This window comes from Saccostrea cucullata, unplaced genomic scaffold (genome assembly GCF_032062105.1).
Source record: "Saccostrea cucullata isolate Sc308-1 unplaced genomic scaffold, CSIRO_AGI_Scuc_v1 ctg1427, whole genome shotgun sequence".
In the NCBI taxonomy this organism is placed as follows: domain Eukaryota; kingdom Metazoa; phylum Mollusca; class Bivalvia; order Ostreida; family Ostreidae; genus Saccostrea; species Saccostrea cuccullata.
Genome location: NW_026922815.1, coordinates 24,987 through 44,246, shown reverse-complemented (window position 1 = coordinate 44,246; position 19,260 = coordinate 24,987). Strand labels below are relative to the sequence as shown.

The 19,260-nt window shown below is 31.6% G+C and overlaps 1 protein-coding gene across 2 annotated transcripts; it reads right to left on the bottom strand.

Annotated features, from left to right (window-relative positions):
- Nucleotides 1-608: 608 nt before the first annotated feature.
- LOC134262541 (calcium-activated chloride channel regulator 1-like) lies at nt 609-17,725 on the bottom strand. 2 transcript variants are annotated; one of them, XM_062744940.1, is made up of 13 exons: nt 17,440-17,725; nt 13,846-14,128; nt 13,556-13,691; nt 12,699-12,864; nt 12,121-12,247; nt 11,475-11,590; nt 11,125-11,346; nt 10,278-10,574; nt 5,999-6,208; nt 4,024-4,300; nt 1,604-1,774; nt 1,179-1,385; nt 609-1,014 (listed from the first exon to the last, which is right to left on the bottom strand). In XM_062744940.1, the coding sequence occupies exons 1-13, from the start codon at nt 17,602-17,604 to the stop codon at nt 620-622; spliced, it is 2,772 nt and encodes a 923-aa protein (XP_062600924.1). In that variant the 5' UTR covers nt 17,605-17,725; the 3' UTR covers nt 609-619. The 2 variants fall into 2 exon arrangements, with proteins under 2 accessions (XP_062600924.1, XP_062600923.1); XM_062744939.1 differs by having other exon boundaries at nt 1,179-1,388; nt 17,440-17,724.
- Nucleotides 17,726-19,260: the final 1,535 nt, after the last annotated feature.

Sequence of the window (19,260 nt, the reverse complement as noted above, 5' to 3'; positions counted from 1 at the left end):
GATATTTAAGTACATTTGGACAAACTTAAATCTCATTCTCCCAAGAAACTTAATGGTAAGTTTGATGGAATTTAACCAATGTGTTTTGAGAAGAAGTCAAAAATGTAAATAAAAAAATAGCGAAAACACACGACAAAGGCCTATAGATCACCTTTCGATCAGAAAAGCTCACATGAGCCTTCGGCTGATTGACCTTAATTTTCACGTCAAGATCTAGTAAATGTCTTTAGACTAATTTTTTGGTGTTAGATCCATTATGACGGCATTATCACTTTCAACTTTCTTTTCCCCGTACTTTAGGACTCTAAGAGAACTATGTAGAAACTGAAGTATTTTCTTGGAATTCAATTTGAAACCACATGAAAAGTAGTCCCGACATCTGTATTTGTATCAAATCTGAAAGTATTTTAAAGAAGAGGCCAATAATATACAAAATTACCGTTTCTGAAAGACTTTAGGCAATCTTCATACACTGTAAAAATTAAACTATATATATATATATATATATATATATATATATATATATATATATATATATATATATATATATATATATATATATATATATATATATATATATATATATATATATATACACACATGTACATTTTCCAGAGGACTAGACCACTGCGCCTTTTCCAAGCACCTTCCTTCTATTATAAATAACACATCCAAACACAAGCAGGACTATCAAAGCTAAAGCTGCCACGCAAATACCAATTATCAAAGCCTCATTGGATGAAGATGGCGATTGTATTTTTTCGCGCTTCCAAGTGCTGTCAGTGATCACAGATAAAGACAGGATGTTCGAAACATCGCCTTTATTTCCCGCTTCATCAACAGCACGGACTGCTAAATAGTAGTTCGTACTAACTTCCGGTAACTCAAAAGAGAATATTTCCAAGCTTTCTGGATTAGAAGGTGTGGGTGCGTTTCCGGTTAATGGTTCAATCGTTTCTGGAGAGTCCCGTAAAGTTGAAAGGTTCTTTGATAATAAAATGTTATAGAGCAAAGCTATTAAAGAAAAAAGAAAAAAAAATATAGAGGGACATATTGACTCAATGTTTTAGAGGTCATTTATTTTTTTTTCTACTGCGAATATATATAATGTCACACATTTTACACAAACAAAAAGAAATAATTCACTTGTAAGCCATTAATAAAAAAAAAATTCATACCTTTGCCATATGTGACGTCATCTCCGACAGCATTCCAGCTTACATTAAAAGAATTGCCTTTTCTGTTGACCACTTGGAGTGTCGTTATGCGCGCTGGGGATATGATATCGTTAGTAATATTCACTTGGCTATAATTATATACTGTGAATGAGCCACTGGATGCAACTCGCTGAAATCCATCTACTGTACGCGTTTCCAAATTTGTGGCTGCTAAAAGGGTAAACGTCAAATTGATATTAATTTTGTTGTTAATTCCTGAAATGTCTGATTTATTATTTTGAAAACAACCTGATAGGTGATTTTACCTACATGGACAACCGCTTATCAAACTTTAATGATTTACTGAAAATCGCAGCTCCTTAAAGGATACTAGAACAAAATATTTAAATATAAGAGGTAGAGAACATAATGAGAATTATGCTTACTGTCTTCAGTCTTTGTTTCTCTTTTTCGTCTTTTCACTTTTGGTACAAGGATTTTTGTTTCGCCACTTTTTCCTGTAACGAAGAGCTTGAGGCTGTGTCTGCCCCCTTCTTTAATTTGAGAAGGTAACATCACTCCTGTGTAGAGTCCATCTCCTTTAATTACATCTTCACCTAAAGGTAAGAATGTAATTCTGCAAATATTGACATAAATTAAATTTCATAAGAGAAATTTACTTGCATATAAAGGAAAATTTTCGCCCCCGTTTTATTTTCGCACTTTTCGTCCTTGTCACAAGTGTGCGAATATAAAATAAGAACACAGTATAAATTCTTAAACAGAACTTGGACTGTTCGAATTTAAAACAACGCAAATTTGTAAGCAAGGGCAAAACTGACACGGGGCAAAAAAAAAAACCCTGTATACAGCATGAAGAAAGACAAATATGTGAAAATTTAGGCTAATAATAGGCGAAAACATTGAAATTTCCTTTACTGGTATAACGTTAACAATGCTTCTTTCTATACTCTTACGAATCAACATACATTCAAAAGATTATAAAAAGTACAACAATTTAAGAAGAGAAATAAAGCTAAAGCTGGAGTTAAATAAACTGCCTGTTCACATCTTAAGATCACTTGCTTCGCACTTGTTTAATACAATATAGACCTTCTGATCATAAGTCATGGTCATTCCTATAACTATTAAGTTGATAATATTGTTATTGCCACAATGTGAAATATGCCTAACCTGCAATTACTTTGTTTTTTTTTAATATTAGTGTTATATTGGAATACTGATATTGAATGAATCTAATATCGATAAGCACGAGATTGAGATGGGTCATACTTGCAATTTATGCATGAAATTATGCTTAAGCTATTTAAAAAATCGCTTAAAGACAATTGGAGGTAAATTCTAATGCAATTTATATAACTTTCATCGGTAGCCATTATGCTACCTGAATATTTTGAGTTGAATAAATTCAGTTTCTTTTCTTTTGAAATATACTGAAAGGAAAAAGAAAAACAGGGTAAACTTTTGCGGTGAATTAAATTAATTTTTGCTCTTAATTTTTCTCAGTATTCCTGTCTAACTTTTAAAAAGATAAAACCAAAATTCCATTTGATTTTGTCTAATAATTCATTAATTGTTGAAGCTCATATGACGATACCCCCCAAAAGTATAAATCGAGTGTAAATGTAAGAGGGTAAGTGTAAATCGAAAACTCTCATTATCTTCAATGTGTCTCCCGCGCATCTGTCAGAGCCTTATTTCTCCCTTGCAAGGAATTCATCCGAGTGTTTAATTTCAAACCCTGGCTATATTGGGCATGGGTAACCACGCCAAGAAATTAGTAATACGACGCGCGCATGCGCCAGTGTCAGAAAAACAACAGTAAATACACCGGCTCAAAAAATCAAATTGCGGAATTGTTTTTTTTTTTTTCATTTTTCGTGTGTAAGCTGTATGCAATGATTATAACAGTCTTCTGTATAAAAGGTGGTTTTTGTGGTAGTAATTTAGGTGGCGATTTAAGAGATGGCAGGACGAATAACCTTCTCGTAATATGACTCTGTTTTGCGTTAACGTCATCCTCACTAAATGGTTGATTAAAAACCATTTCAGGCCCTTTCTGACAACGGGTAACAGGTTTTATGGGGGAATATTTACAACAAATTGCTTAGTTACCCACTGTTGCCTTTTTCATTAATTATGCAATAAAACCGGACTCCATGGAACTTCCGTAAATTGTACCAAGATTGCAAGAAATTCATATCGTCTCTAAATATTGAAAAAAGATGTGTATACCTCAGGTGCGTCAAATGGTGCAACAAAATTTGTTGACAAACTCGTCGTCATCAAATTGCACGTGTTTTCGTCTTTTTAGCGTTTTCCCTGCGTGACGTCATACATGTTACGGTTGGGTAATTCTGAACACTGATTTTGGTGCGTAGTATCTAAATTTCTCATATGACCAATTTTCGTAATTTTCGGATTTGCGGTCAAAAATTTTTCAAATATTATGCTACCCTGCATTTCTTTTTCCTTTCAGTATATGTTATTGAATTCCTTATTGGGGTTTGAAGAAAAAGAAGGAGAAAATCATAAAAAAAGTTTCAAAACTATTTTTTTTTTTTTTTTTGTAATAGGTCAATGTGGAATTTTGTTTATTGTAAATTCCAAATTGAACGCGAGGAATTTATCATTGTGTCATTTAGCGAGAAGCATCACTCGCAAAATGCAAAATATAATACTCGCTTTTATTTTTATAGTGCCGAAATTCATGGAATTTCTCTTGATCAACGGTCCATTTGCAAACAGATTCTCGCGAATAAATAAATTTGTCTTTAGAGAGCCATTTTGCGATAATAAGTACCCGCAAAAAAATAAGGAATCTACCGTATTTAAATTCATTTACCTAGACCATTATCTGTCAGAACAATTGTTAACACATATCCTTTAGAATCTTCGATTTTCATTGAAACATAAGCATCTAGGACTGGTGACGATCCTTTCATAACTAATGCATAGATGACAAGAGGAGTAGAGGGCGAGAAATCAAATGAATCCGTAGATATCCACGCAGTAGCAGTAAATACGTCCTCAGAAGGATCTTTGGGATATGAATGCACTGTCAAGGTTAAAGTTGTGTCTTTATCGGCGATAGATGAAATCTGCACGTTGTAAGTTCCAACCTTGAATGTGAAAAAATGACGCGTTTAAAAATACTTCATTCCAGAATATAGACATCAGATGTGAAGATAATATAATCAACTTATGTTTGTTCATATTGAGATGATATTGAAATGAGCAAACACAGACCCCCAAAATATCAGAGGCGGGATCAGGTACCATGGAGGAGTGAGCACTCCCTGCCGACCAGGTCAAACCCGCCTTATGCTCTTTATCATAATCAGGAAAAAAAACGGAAAAAAATCTATTGACAATTCAGTGTGTAAATAATGGTTTAACAAATAATATGGAATACATCAGTCAGCATTCTACATAATGATACATGTACGTATGTTGTATTTTCTAACAAGGTAATTGTATCGACCATAAAACTTGCAAAATGATGACTTTGAACGAAACTGTTGACATTCTTTGCTTTCATCAACTTATTTGTCAATATCATGTCTAGGTTTTTAAAATATTCAAAGAGCATGTTGCTTATTGGATCATTTGGGAGACACCTTTTGAACGATATATTTCTACATATCAGATAAGAGAAGTTAACAAAAGAAAAGAAGAAGTCATCACGTTAGGTAACCATTAATAAAATCTTTTTCGAGTAATATAAACAAATATTGAACAGATGTGTCAGACTCTGTGATATCTTCAATTTGAATCTCACGAGTATGTCGATTAGAAATATGAATGAAAGTAAGCATTGTTTATTGATAATGCGTCGTTGATACCCCAACAAAAACATTATAGTTAACTATTATTTATTATTCTTAATAGTTAACTATGCTTAACTTAATGAAAACTTTGACACTATGAAAACTTTGATTTACTATACAGATAACTTTGACTTATTATAGTGTTAACTTTAACATTTTAATTAACTAAAGTGATAACTATGAAAACTTTGATATGTTCTGGTAAACACTTTGATTTACTATAGTGATCACTTGAAAAACTTTTCTATACAATGTATTAATCACTATGAAAACCTTGATTTACTATAGTGATAACTTGGAAAACTTTGATTTACTATAGTGATAACTTTGGCACATTGATTTACTATAGTAAAGTATATTTAACGATATTATTTTTGTTAGAGTATATCTTAATGTTGAGTTGAAGGCCAGAGTAAGTATCTGCCTCTTCTGCTTGTGTATTTGTTTTTGAATAAATTATGCTTCATTTGAATAAGAAGAATAGGTCTGCTAATAACAAGTACCGTAGTAATTTCTACCTAATGAAATTTTAAATGATTGTTGGAAGAAGTGATATCCAAAAACCATATAGATATTGTCAACCAAAAAATCAAGCATACATTTAAAATCTAATTCAAAGTTCTTGTGTTTACAGTCAGAATTTTTTTAACAAATTAAGTTTGCAAAAGCCAATGTCAAGGTTGGTTTAGTTTTTAACAAAATTACAATACAAGTTTAAATTGCTATGCCTTTTTTTTAAAATCAAAAACCAATATACAAACGCCTCTGTGTAATGGTGTGATCTCCATATAACATTAAAATAAGATCAATGCTGTATAAAAAGTGATATTTTTAGATAAAAATATTGATAAACCAAAAGACAGATGCACAAAGGGAATATAAACTGGCTTTTCAATGCTAAAGCTCTTCTGCGTTCTGATAAAAGTTTTAAAAACAATTGTAAAAATCAGAATGAAGTCCTATGAGTAAAATTATTATACATGTTCATACCTCTGCTAATCCACTTATCTTTATGCGACATGAATCTGTGCATGAATCAGTCTTCCAAGTCTGATTTCCGGGTCCTATGATGAAAGCTGAGATATCGCTCACACCAGGGCCTTGCAGCAATAAAACTGTATCGAGTCCTAATGTGGAGTCAACATATACAACGGTGGTGTAGTTCTGACCTTTTGTCACACTTACACTTTTACTTTCTATCTGGAGGAGAAAATATCCAATTCAACACTTACATTGTACATGTATTCTTCTTAGAGCTGAACACGATTCGTAAAAGGAAAAGAGTTAACTGTGTCCGACTCCGCCATATTAGCCTACTCATGACAATCATTCTCAAGTTGTTATGAAAGCCTCAACTTTCTTAATAATTAAGGGTTTTGCGCTTGAACAACAAACATGATTTCTTTTATTCCCATAATTATAGACTTGGACGCTTCAAAAAAAGTATTTCTTTTGCCTCTGGCAGGTCAAGAAAAATAGTTATCAAAGATGCACTGGTCAATGCATTAACGTTCATTGAAATAAAACTTAAACAGAGACTCAATGCAAGGTATATATACCTGTTCGAAATGTTCTGCCCGGAATATAGCAAACTAGGCATTGGAGAAGGTTTATATACTCCAGTGCTTTTCTCTCTACATGTATGGTGATACACAGGTTCCGGGCGTAACCCAAGCGGAAACCAAGAGGAAAGTGGCAGGAATTTAATTAATGAAATAACACAGAAAAAATAAATGACATGTAATTAAACTAGTAATCAAAATATTACAGTATCAGTTTTAAGCTTCACGAATATTTGGAATTCTTTTTATTATATAATACTATGTGACCTAAAAACCTATATATTTACCATGTTAACAAATAAAAACACTCGATTATGATTTACATGTTAATAAAAATTAGCTTTTTGAACTGTAAGAAAACATAATGACAAGTCATTAACATAGTAAAGATATATATAACTTATACATTTTGTGTAAGGGACACTAAAACACCACCATGATTGTGTGTGTATTTAGAATTCAACAAACTTTTTACAATAATTTTTTATCATTTCAATAATTTATATGTAACATTTTAGTTACCCAATACATGTCTTCATTTAAATATTTTTCAGTTTTACAGTTATCTACCTATTCACTGCATTAATCAGAACTATTATTGATATTGCAGATATGTGTGCAAAAAGTCAAATTTTGAAATTTTAAATGTGCTGAATTCAATAAATTGTATAAAATATAATTGTACAGTGGCATAATAATTTTTCAAAGTAGTTAATTCATAACTTTTTACCAGCAATAGTGATGTCATCCTTTTTCAGAAGAAGTGTAAAAGCCTTAACATTGATATATCTGCATTTCCTGTTTCAACAATTTTAGCTTTGAAATTAATGATCAAGCAAACTTAACCAGGAACAAATGACATAATTGATATTATCATTCTACACATTATTTAAAAATATTGAACCTGAACACACATGCGCTCGGTGATTTTTACTCAAAATATTGACGAAATATGTACATTTTAATGTAAAATTCATAAAAAAACTGAAATTCACGTCATGTTTGTGATGTCATTTCGTATATATGACGTCATTACTTATGAAAATATTCATTGCGTTGAATTCCACCCAAATTCCATGGAATCCGCCCTATTTAAGGTACATAATTAAATATTTATAAGCAAAGTGTTTGGGGGGCTATCGGAAATCACAGAATAAAGGTTTATATATAACTAAGTGCTGATATACCTTTTGATTTGACCTTGTCAAACGTCCCTCTCGAGAATTTTCACTAATATGGAGACGCATACTTGACATGATACTGATAAATATTTTAACCATTAGCCAATTGATCCAAAAACACTACTTTTTTCTCGATTTCAAACTCTGCAGTAATTGTAAATATAATGCCTGCAAGTTAAGATATACCCCAAGTTGGATTACAAACCCACAAATGTATCGAAGGACAAATCCTTACTCCGCTCTTACCAATGCGCCATTTGGGCCAGGTGCTGATAGATATAGAAACACTAAGCGTATGCTTATTTATGAATCATGTTCATTTTTCATTAATGGGTAACACAGAGAACATTCCGCAATTTTAGCAAAACTATCAATAAGTCTGTAATGACTTTGAAATTTTATATAGGAGCCTCCGCTCTGCTTTGCAAGGTTTTCCATATCTCTTATCTAAAAGTCATTGACTAATGGCAACTGAAATCAACAAAAATTTTTGGCTAAGATTTGATTTATTACATGGCAACATGTCCTAAAGTGTAAAAGCATTTTTTGACCATGTGACACTAGTTAACATTTGCTTCAAATCAATACAATTGGCAATACTGTTTAAGAAAAGTTGAAGGTCAAAAAGCTAAATGCATGATAAACATGTTTATAAATCAATATGCATATATATGTTAGTGCATTGAACAAAGTATTCAAAAATGGAATATTATTATTTTATGAAGTCATAATTTGTAAAAATAAAAAGCAATCACAGTCTGATAATTTCATTAAAGCATACAAAAAAAACCTTGAAACATATACACACAAAATATGATATTTCATTTTGGTCAAAACTTTTTATAACACAGAGAGCCTTCATGTTTTTCCTCAATGAATAAACATTAATAAACTTAGTTATTGGTTTTGCATGGTTATTCACATGTTACCATGGCAAATAAAAGTTATTTATAGAATAATATTGCTTATACTTATATACTTAAGGTTTCAAACATTTTCATTGTTTTTCTTAACGTCACAATGGTTTAGCATTTAACACCTACCATTAGTGAAAATTTTTTCAATGCATATTTGCATTTCAAATGTATTCCAAATGTATACCCTTGGTTACCACCTTTTAGAGATATATTCTAAACAGTTTCTTTAAATTAAGTGACATCAAGGTGTCATGTTTTTGTGAGAATGGTTTGTTTGCTTTTTCCCTTTTATTAAGCCACAGTCAAGATTTAAAGTGGCTGAAAATGCTGTTTTTCAAACTTTTCCAAACTTTTGCCATAGCATCCGACGACACATAGCAACGAAATTTTGTTTGATATTTGTTTCTGGTGTCAAGTACTAAGCATGGGTAAGTTTCATCAAAGTTCGTGAAAAGTTTAAGTGGTTACTTTTAATGGCTTTAATTACTGCAAATTGAAAGGTTTCCACTTCTCTATGAAATCTATTATTAATTTATTACAGCATATTTGGATTGTCTCTCAAACAATTCAAACCATTTTCAGTGCAAGAAAATTTGAAAGATGTATTAAACTGCGTACTCACACTGGTTAATACTTCCGGACTTGTCCTACCAAAATAGCTTGGTAAAGCTGAAGTCTGAAATTCCCCTACTTTCACTTTCATTACAAGGTTTGAAATGTTGACGCATTTTGCCGGAAATGAGCCTGAGATTTTAAGCAAAAAAAGACAAACAATGTGCAAACAATTTGATGGACAAAAACTAAAAAAAAACATTTTTGCCTAAACAAGTAGTGACTTTTCCATTTTAAAACAATTTAACGCTAGGATAGTATAGGAATTTCAATTGTATTTTGGATATAACCTTAAAAACGTATTTGACGAAAAGTTTTTAACTAAAATATGCATCATTTTCAATGGCAACATTAGTGACGAAAACGTAAATTTATCTTCAATATGTGACGTCTTACATATCAGTGAAAAAAAGAGGGATTGTTAAACAATATACACTTAATCAATCAATCATAATAAATGAGTCCATATGTTGTAGATTGCTCACGCTGTTTGATCACATTTAGTAATATAGTTTGTCTAGATTGTTCTCCTTTACCTTAACAAAATAAATCCTTAAAGTTTTTTTTTTCTTTTACAATACTCTACCTATTTACTGCATTTAAAATTTGTAAGGTGCCAAAATAACCAAGGCAATAACTTTTGACTTTGTATTTTCAATCATGATTTCCTATTATACCATCTTTGACCTATAAATGCATATGTATCTACATGTAGACAATCTGTACGATAAAAATTCAACATTACCAGATCAAACATTTGTTGCATGATAATGAAAAATATTTTGACTATTGGGCAATTAAACCAAAAAAACTACTCTTTTCTCGATTTCAGCCTCTTTATCTCATGCATATATAATGCCTGCAAGTTTGAAGATACTCAAGTTATTACATCTCAAATATGTGCGGAAGGACAGATAGATAGACACATGTACTCTTGAAGTCAGTCAGATCCCTCACTTATGCGGGTTCCAAGAAAAAAAGGCATTGTCCTACTTACCTGTTGCATTTTGTTATCGTCATCAGAGGCACATTCGGCAATTTTGGCAAAACTATCAATAAGAGCGGTAGAATTATCCTTTCCAGAATAAAAATGGCTTGAGCCTCCGCTCTGCCTTGCAAGGTTTTCCATATCTTTATCTGCCGCTTGACTAATGGCAACGGTCGTAACAATAACTTTTTCGGCTAAGATTTGATTTATTACATCATCGATTCCTAGTGTACCAGCATTATTTTGACCATCTGACACTAGAATTATCTCGCTTCCTCTGATATCATCACTATGTGTTTTAAGAACCTAAAGTTGAACAAAAAAGCTAGTATAAGTTAACTCATGCATATCAGATCTATATGCATTTATATGTAAGTGCATTGAACTCATCTTCAAAAATGGATTTATTATATGATGAAGATTAATTTGTAATTCTGAGCAAAAAAATCACAGTCTAATTTCATTAAAGCATACAGTTAAAAACAATGGAGGACAAATCACACAAACAAACTCTTGTCAAAACTTTTGAAAAAAAAACAAACTTTGGTCACGTTTTAATAAATAAAATGAATAAACTTCACAGCACAGTTTTCATTTTTATTCACAGTTGCACCAGAATGGAATTTGCAGTGAAAAGTATTTGTATAGAATAATATGGATGGTTTCAGAAGGGTAGAAATTTGAACGTCACAGATGGTTTACAATTTCTTGTTATTCTAGAAATTTAATATATGCATCATTTGCAATGAAATTAGGTCAAAAAATATATACCGATTCAGGCATTCCATTTTTTTATGTTTTATATCAGATCTGTCCTTAAAATTGAACTCCTCATCAGGATTTATGAATTTTATACCTCTATCCCTTTAAGTAAGCCTTCTCCAATTGATGTTCCTCCAGCTGCCCCAATGTTGTTTATCAAAGTCACCAATCTTTTACGCACCTCATCTGACGTCACAAGCTTGAGTGAGGAGACAATTTGTGCAGAAGTATCAAACGTCACAACTCCTACAGAGCTACCATTCGATACCCAGTTTGTGATAAAAATAGATGATATCTCTTTTAACTCCTTTATTTTCTGCAAATTTAAATGTTTTCACTTCTCTTTAACATCTTACATTAACAGCATTTTTGTATTGGCTCCAAAACAATTCAAAACATTTTCGGTGCAAGAAAGTTTAAAAAATGGACTGAATTTTAACTTACAGCACCAGCCATACTTCCGGACTTGTCTAAGACCAAGACAAAGTTTTGACCCGCCCTCTGTTTAACAATTCGAAATGTTGGTGTTGTGTTTTGCGATGAAGAGCCTGGCGTTGTATCTACGAACACAAACAAAATTAGTCATATCTTCCCAAATGTGTCCTATTACATTTTTTTAAACAATTAAACGCAGAATAGTTAGATGATTTCAAATTTAATATTTTCGCTATAACTTAAGTTTTATTTCAGAAATGTTATAAAATAAAATTAATTTTGCATATATATCGGTATTACCAAGAAACATGAAAACATATTATATATTAATATGAATTGTTTGTTACGTTATCAGCTCTTTGAAAAGAAATGTATTGTTGTCAATTATCAAACTTCCAGACTACAAATTTAATGTTCATAAAACTAAACAACATTTTAGAACATCGTCAGTTGCTAACAAACGCGTTATCTGATATTGTTAACCTTTTTGTCCAATTTTAAAAGAGGAAAAAGAGGTTAGCCAGTTGACGTTTCTAAGTAGAAAAGTGCACTTTGTTATCTTAGTAATTTGAAAATATTCTAAAATAGAAAAAAGCTTCTATTCTTTCATTTTCTTATGATAAGCAATATTGTAAATATGTAAAGAAGAGGAAACCTTTAAAATCAGAATGAAGTCTCATTATTTCCCAGGCACTTTTTCCTTGACATATTTTGTTCTGTGGTGTTTCAGCTTCTTTGTTGTGTGGAACATTGCTATTTTCTTCATCACAAAACTCTTCCACCTTTAAAAATATTCCAATGAATCTGTAATTATTGGTTTAAAAGTAACAAAACCGTTTCTTTGTGAAATATTTCCTAGAGATTTTTCATTTTTTTAGAATAGGACGTCAGTACCTCATGATTACAAAGATATAGAACTGAAAAATCATTAATCTCTGATCCGAATTATACAAAATGCTTATCACAGTCTTTCTTATTCTTCTTGTCATATGCAAAACTAACATAAGGTCGGGTATCTTTTTTAACAAATTTAACGTTTATCTGTCAATCTTGTGACAGTACGAAAGATTTTATTTGAAATTAAAGCTTTCTTTAGTTTTGTTCAAAACCTCTTTCTTTCAAATAAGCTACATATGTTTTATATATATTCAATAACTAGTCTGAGCGAGAAGAAATGTAGTAAAGAGAGATATTTTGCATCGTTGTTCTTTTGTTTCAATTGTAAATACTTACACTGGATATTTCTACAGTCCCCATTATTGACCCATTAACGGTGTTTCCAGTCTCGTCTCCACAGAATTTACAGTTCTTTTCAGGTAGACCATTTTCATCCACTGAGCACTTCATATTACTCCCACAATAATTCAATTCAATTTTCCCTTTTGTATTCTTAACGCAGCTGTAAAGGTAATTTAAGTACTTAAGACATAAAATCATTTTTCATTGTAAATCATGGAGGAAAATATCAAAACACAGGAAACCAACATCATTCTAAAGATAGCACTGAGCTCAAAAAATTATTACCCATCCCCCATCAATTCCTATATCAGTTTTGCTTTGGGAAATCCGAAATATGTATCCGATCAAAAAGTAAAATAGAAAGAGGACAATGGCATTGTGTAATAAAGATTATATGAGACTATCATTTTTTATTTGCGATATAGGAGGAGTTGCAGAAAATAGATATGTACCCCCAATATCACAGAAAGAACGGTAGTGTATATGTTTTGTCATTGGAAACCCCAAATGTATTTCCTATAAAAAAGTTATATACAATGTAGGGGTGCAAAATGACAATGTACAAGAGAGTCTGTGAAAGTCTCATTACATTTTATCCAGTGGTTTTAAAGGGGGATAGCGGATAAATATGGGTATCATAATAAAGCGTAATGGATAGGCAGACTTATATTCGGACAAACAGACGGACACAACCATCACCACGCATCCTCCGCTTTTGAAGCGGGGGAATAGGCACATGAAATAAAATGATGTACATGAAAGAAAAACATAAATCGTAAGCATAATTACGAATGTTAATTAAGTAATTTATGTACAAAACCATTTAGTGTTTATTAGAAGTATGTTTCTACATATTTGGTTTGAAGGTTCCTCCAGATGAATAAAACCACGTATTTCTATTCGACTCTTGGACAGGAGACTCGGTATCACCATGTTCGTCGAATAAACCCCATCTAAAATGGCCCCAGTGGTGAACAAATAATCTGTCTATAATATGAAAGGGTTATTAATTACAACAAACCGTTACACCCATCAAAGTCTGAGCGTTAATGTCATATCTTACGAAAGAACAGCAAATAAATTCAAGTTTTATGTTGCATGAAGATACATATATTTTATACGCTTTACAATTTTCATATACCTGCATCTCCAACAGCGTTAAGAGTTTGTACCGTATATGGTTCTAAATGTATGTGTCTCCCAGGTTTTCCACATCCGGTCATGCCAGAGACATAGGGCTTATTATTTGCGAGTGGGTTAGCTTTGTCAACAATCACATGGGCAGAGTCAAGCTGGGGTCCGGTTATATAACTATCAGTTATATTGCTCGGCCAAGACTTTGGTATTACTATTGTGATATCTTTAAAGAATACATGATGTTTTGTTGCCTTATAAAGTCGAGCAGAAGCGGCTGTAAACAGGTCCTAGAACAAATAAAAATGCATCATTTATTGTTGTACAAATGTAACAAATTCAATTTAATGTAAACAGTACTTTATGAGAATGCTTTACTGCTAGTCGTACATGTATTAGGGTTGTCATAAAGTTCATGGTTAATAATGTCTTTGCCATAATGAATAGTTCTAGATATACTTATTGTATATCAAAAATATATGCTATGATAATTTATTTCAGAACATTTTTTTTATATTGTTTGAAACTCGTTTTCTATACATCCACTGAAAATATAAGTAAACACCGCACGAAGTACGTTTAAAGATTGACAGAAAAAGCAACATCCCCTCTTAACGGAACAACGTTTAAACATAAGATTGTGTTTTAGTAAGGTTGAATATATCGTATTTATATATTCACACAATTTTTCAACGGTGTGTATAATTTTGAAAACACTAAAAGAAGTATATATTCACTGTTATGTAATAAAAATCATGATATCCATATTCACGACGTTGTCATAAATCTAGCGCAACATCGGACTGGGCTGTGCAGATTGTGTATATGAATTTTTTATATTGATGACGCTTGTAAATTATCTCCATTTTATTTAGTTTGACATTAAATCAGTTATAGTCATATATATACATAAATTTTGCAGTGTGTCATGATAATGAAAACGTAAGAATGTGTACAATAACATGTGAAAATATGTGAAAATAAATTCAAAATTCCCATTTTTTACGTTAATCTTATATCAGCTTTACGTCAGACTGGATCATGCAGCTTGTATATTCAAAGTATTTACACCTATAACATGCGTAAAATAGTTTATTTTGATTTATTTTTTATATAAATCAAACAGTATTCGAAATCGATACCGAAGCAAATTACTTCACTTCCGTTTTGTACAGCGCTAACTCACCCATCTACGAACAAACACGATCGCGTTACTACATGAATATCCCCTCCAAACTCGTTGTGAGGGTATGTAGAAAAAGAATATTTACCAAAATTTAGTGTCTGTCGCAAACATCCCTTGTATAATGAAAGAAAATGTAGTGATGGGAAGATTTTATCCATTTACAGAGGTTTAATTTATTTTTAATGCTCATTTAAGTCAATTATGCTTTTAAAATCATTGAAACCAATGCCATATTCAAGACGTTGCTGCATATTTTCAATCTTTTTTAATGAAATAACTACCTTTACTTTATCTTTTCTCATGACAAATTCATGACAAATTCAAAAGAAGAGACCTGTTTTACAAAATACTTTACTACTGAGATCAAAAACCTCAGCTGATTGCCAAACTTTACAAAATTAATAAATCTGTTTCAAATTGTAAAGTTAACGTAAAAATAATATCAAACTTTATTTGCAATTAAATGTAAATTGGAAAGTTATAAGCAAAACAAAGTTTTGGTCTTCATGTAGTTGTAAGTTCTTTTGTAAGACAACACCCTGGCCATAAATTGTTATCAGAATCAATTTCTGTAGATTTCTAAAATAAAAACAAAACATTCAATAGTTGAAGAACAAAAATAGTTCAAAATCTTGATTAATTTCATCTGGTATCAGGAATAATTGAACGCGTAAATTTTCATATCTTCTGATAGGTCAACTACAAAACTGGAGTGTTAAAAATCATTCTGATTCTACATGTACAAATAGTTACTCTGAGGTTGATATTTAAATATGCTGAAGTTCTACATTGCCAACACCATGTAGTCTTTGGATACTAGGTATTTCACTTATCTGTTGGAATTCCCATGAGCACTAATTGTACTCCTTTATTAGCAGACCTGTTTTTTTTATTACTGTGAAACATGATTTATTCAATTTTTATTACATTTGAAGAATTTTTAGCAGTGGTCTTCGACAAAGTATTCTAATATATCGACGACGTTTCATCAATTAACAATATTTTTTAATTCAAATTACTACTCGATATATCCCAGTGAACTTGAAATGAAAAACACTATAGAATCTGTTACATCCGTTTCATCAGATGATAATACAAAACTCGAATGGGTTTAGGTTAATTTCCATTGATATTATATTTCTTAAAAGTTATTTTTTGTTTGTTTTCTAGGTTAACGTACCTTTCGATTTTTTTTTTCACTCATATGGAGACGTTGCAACTTGCCGGTAGGGGGCTACAAATTTTGATCCACGAGTATACTCGGCACTCATAGTGATTGAGCAGTGAGGAATTTTTCTTATGTGTCAGCACCTACGTGGACAACAGTTTATATGGTTTCATCCGAATGACTGCGCCTCGTTGGCGATTATAAAATATGGGAATTGTCAAGTGCTTTTAAAATTCTTGATAGTTTCCATTTTGTGTTTGATCATTTTTGAACTTCTGGAATTCCAAGTGTTTTTAGAAGGATATATTAATACCTGAAAAACATCACAAAAATATCAGCTATTATGAAGAATTATACCTTAAACATTTGCATTTAAGACGATATACTCAGTAAGCGGAAAAAATAATTTTAATATACTTTTAAAAGATATGCAAAGATTTTGATAAATGACCTGAATATATTATAACTGATGCAAATGATATTGTGACCTTCAAAACCTTCCAAAATGCAGTGCGAGACAAGAAAGTTGATACAAGGAATGAAAACTGAATGCGGAAGAATGTTGGATCTCCTTACCATGTGAAGAAGAAAACGTAGAGTGGCTTTTGAAGAATGAATAGGACAGAATTCAATCTAGCTTCTCTTTAAAATCCTTTATGGGTTGTGATTTTAGGTCAGACAAAACTGTAGCTGTTTTGGCAAATAATAGACTACTGTTTCATTGAGGATGGTATTTCAGACAAGGCAAGCAATTTTAAAACTCTACTCGGTAGCGTCTATTTTTTAATTATGTACAACCCCTGGTGCGTGTATTCATTTTAATATTTGATTTTAAAATGTATAAAAAAAAATAAATCAGAGAGTCTCAATGTATAAATAGATTAGATCCAATCTTCCTAATTCAGCATGTAGTTGAATGTGTAGAGCCCCTTAGCAGATTTAGTATGTTGTTGAAATATTGTAATTCGAAAAAAAAAGATTTTTAATGAAAAGAGCTAGTTTTATATATGTTAACCTACTGTTTTACCAAGTTTCAGAATATTTCGTTTTATATTGAACCCTATTCACATTCTCCACGAAAAAGTTTTCGGGGCTCATGTTAACAGTCCAAAAAATGATTGGTTGTACACAATAAATATAAAGAACACCGAGTTTGAATACAAATACGTTCTTTGTGTACCATCTGATCTTGGCACTCTTGTCACTGAGTTATAATGACAGCAATAATCATGAATATAATATCTCACCTTTAATCTTTGTAGTTGTATTTCAGATGGTTCCAGTTTACTGGACACTGCAACTGTGATTCCCGTATAACCATTTCCATCTATCTCAATTCTGTTGGTCTGACAAACAGCATTAACATATCCAACTATGCAAACGAATTTCAAATAATAAAAGAGAACCATCATTTTTGGCTTATTTCATAAACTCTCTAATAAAATCCAACTCTTTTCCCGGGATTCTTTTGTAAGCATGCGTGCTTCATTTACTGTAAGTGTGGTATTCTGAATATGCAACGACAGCAAGATAAATCCTTTTACGTTCTGCAATAACACAACATTTAATTTCATCGGGTAATTTTATCGTTGCGTGGAAATTTAATATTGGGAAGTGTTTTAAGCGTACATAAAAAAACTGTTTAAATAGGCTTTTTACTAGTATCTCTAATTGTGCCTCTTTTCTGTCCCGTTAACTTTTTCACGTTTTCATGTTCCTCTTCAAATATTCTGGCGCATTTAAATATTTATAAAGTATTCATTTGTTTTTCAAAACTTGAAAAGGAAACCATTCAAAACTGGTTTAAATTAAAACCACCCTCTCAGATATGCGCACTTTGGTAAACATTTAATTTGAAAGCAAAATTCAATACTTTTATGTAACCTGCAGCAATCGTTTCAAAAACAGATGTTTCAAAAACCAATTAGCGTAGTGAAGATACAATTATGATACTTCATGACAGCAACATTTTTATTAACATTTGGTTAGATTCTGATGATGAAATTCATAACGGTTGTGGTAGGATAATAGAACACATCGCTATATATTCTTTCCAAAAATCAAGAATAATGTAAAGTATAAGGTGAATATAGTTATATCTAGGTGGTTTGACATTTGGCAGAGGTGGAATCTGCATTCTGAGGCAGCAATCTGTTGTGTCCTAAAATGAAGGCAGCGATCACTAATTGTGTCGCTAAACAATAAATTATACATATAACAAATATTGACAATCTAAATAATTTTTGCTTTTTTAACTTTGTGTCTTATTTTCATATGCATTTAACGTATCAAGATCATTAATAATTAAGGTCCCTATCCATTCCCATTGGCGAATTAATAGGGTGCAGGGGGGGCACTTTTTGTGTCCAAAAATACACAAAATTTAATAAATCAATGTTTTTTTGTGTGTGTCTGTGGACCAGTACCCTAACCACAAACTGGTCACAACCCCTCCCCCTTTTTTCACGATTTCTGGATCCGCCACTGATTACTTTTTCCCATCATGCTATGTGTTGATGTGTCTGCCGCAAAAACACTCAAAAATCGTTATGGAGAGTAATTTATACTTCTTCATATGCATTAGTGTTTTGATTTGAAAAAATAAATGTCGTTAAAAATTTGCCAACTTATTTTGAAATGTTTTGAATCTGCTCTTGGGATAGAATTTTCCTTAAAATAATTGATTTTAAAAAAATTGTTAAAATGACTTCGTGATTTTTTTCTTTATCAATACGAGATTATAAAATTATCTACATTACATGTACCTTTCCACATTTGTAGATAGTCTTTGTGGAACATTCCTGTAAAAATCATGCATTTTTCTGCTTCGTATTCTTCATATTTAATGGCAAAAATGAAATTGACACTCCAAGGTAACACAGCATACCCGATGGAGTAACAAATAAAAGCATCAAGTTGTCGTGTAAAATAAAGCCAACTATTTAATAATCAAGGGAACAACTGATGACTGTAAATATTTGATATTACAATGTTGTGGCAGGGTTACAACACAAAATAGTCGTTCAATCAACGCCATAGCTGCAGATCTGTAGCTATCCGAAAAATAT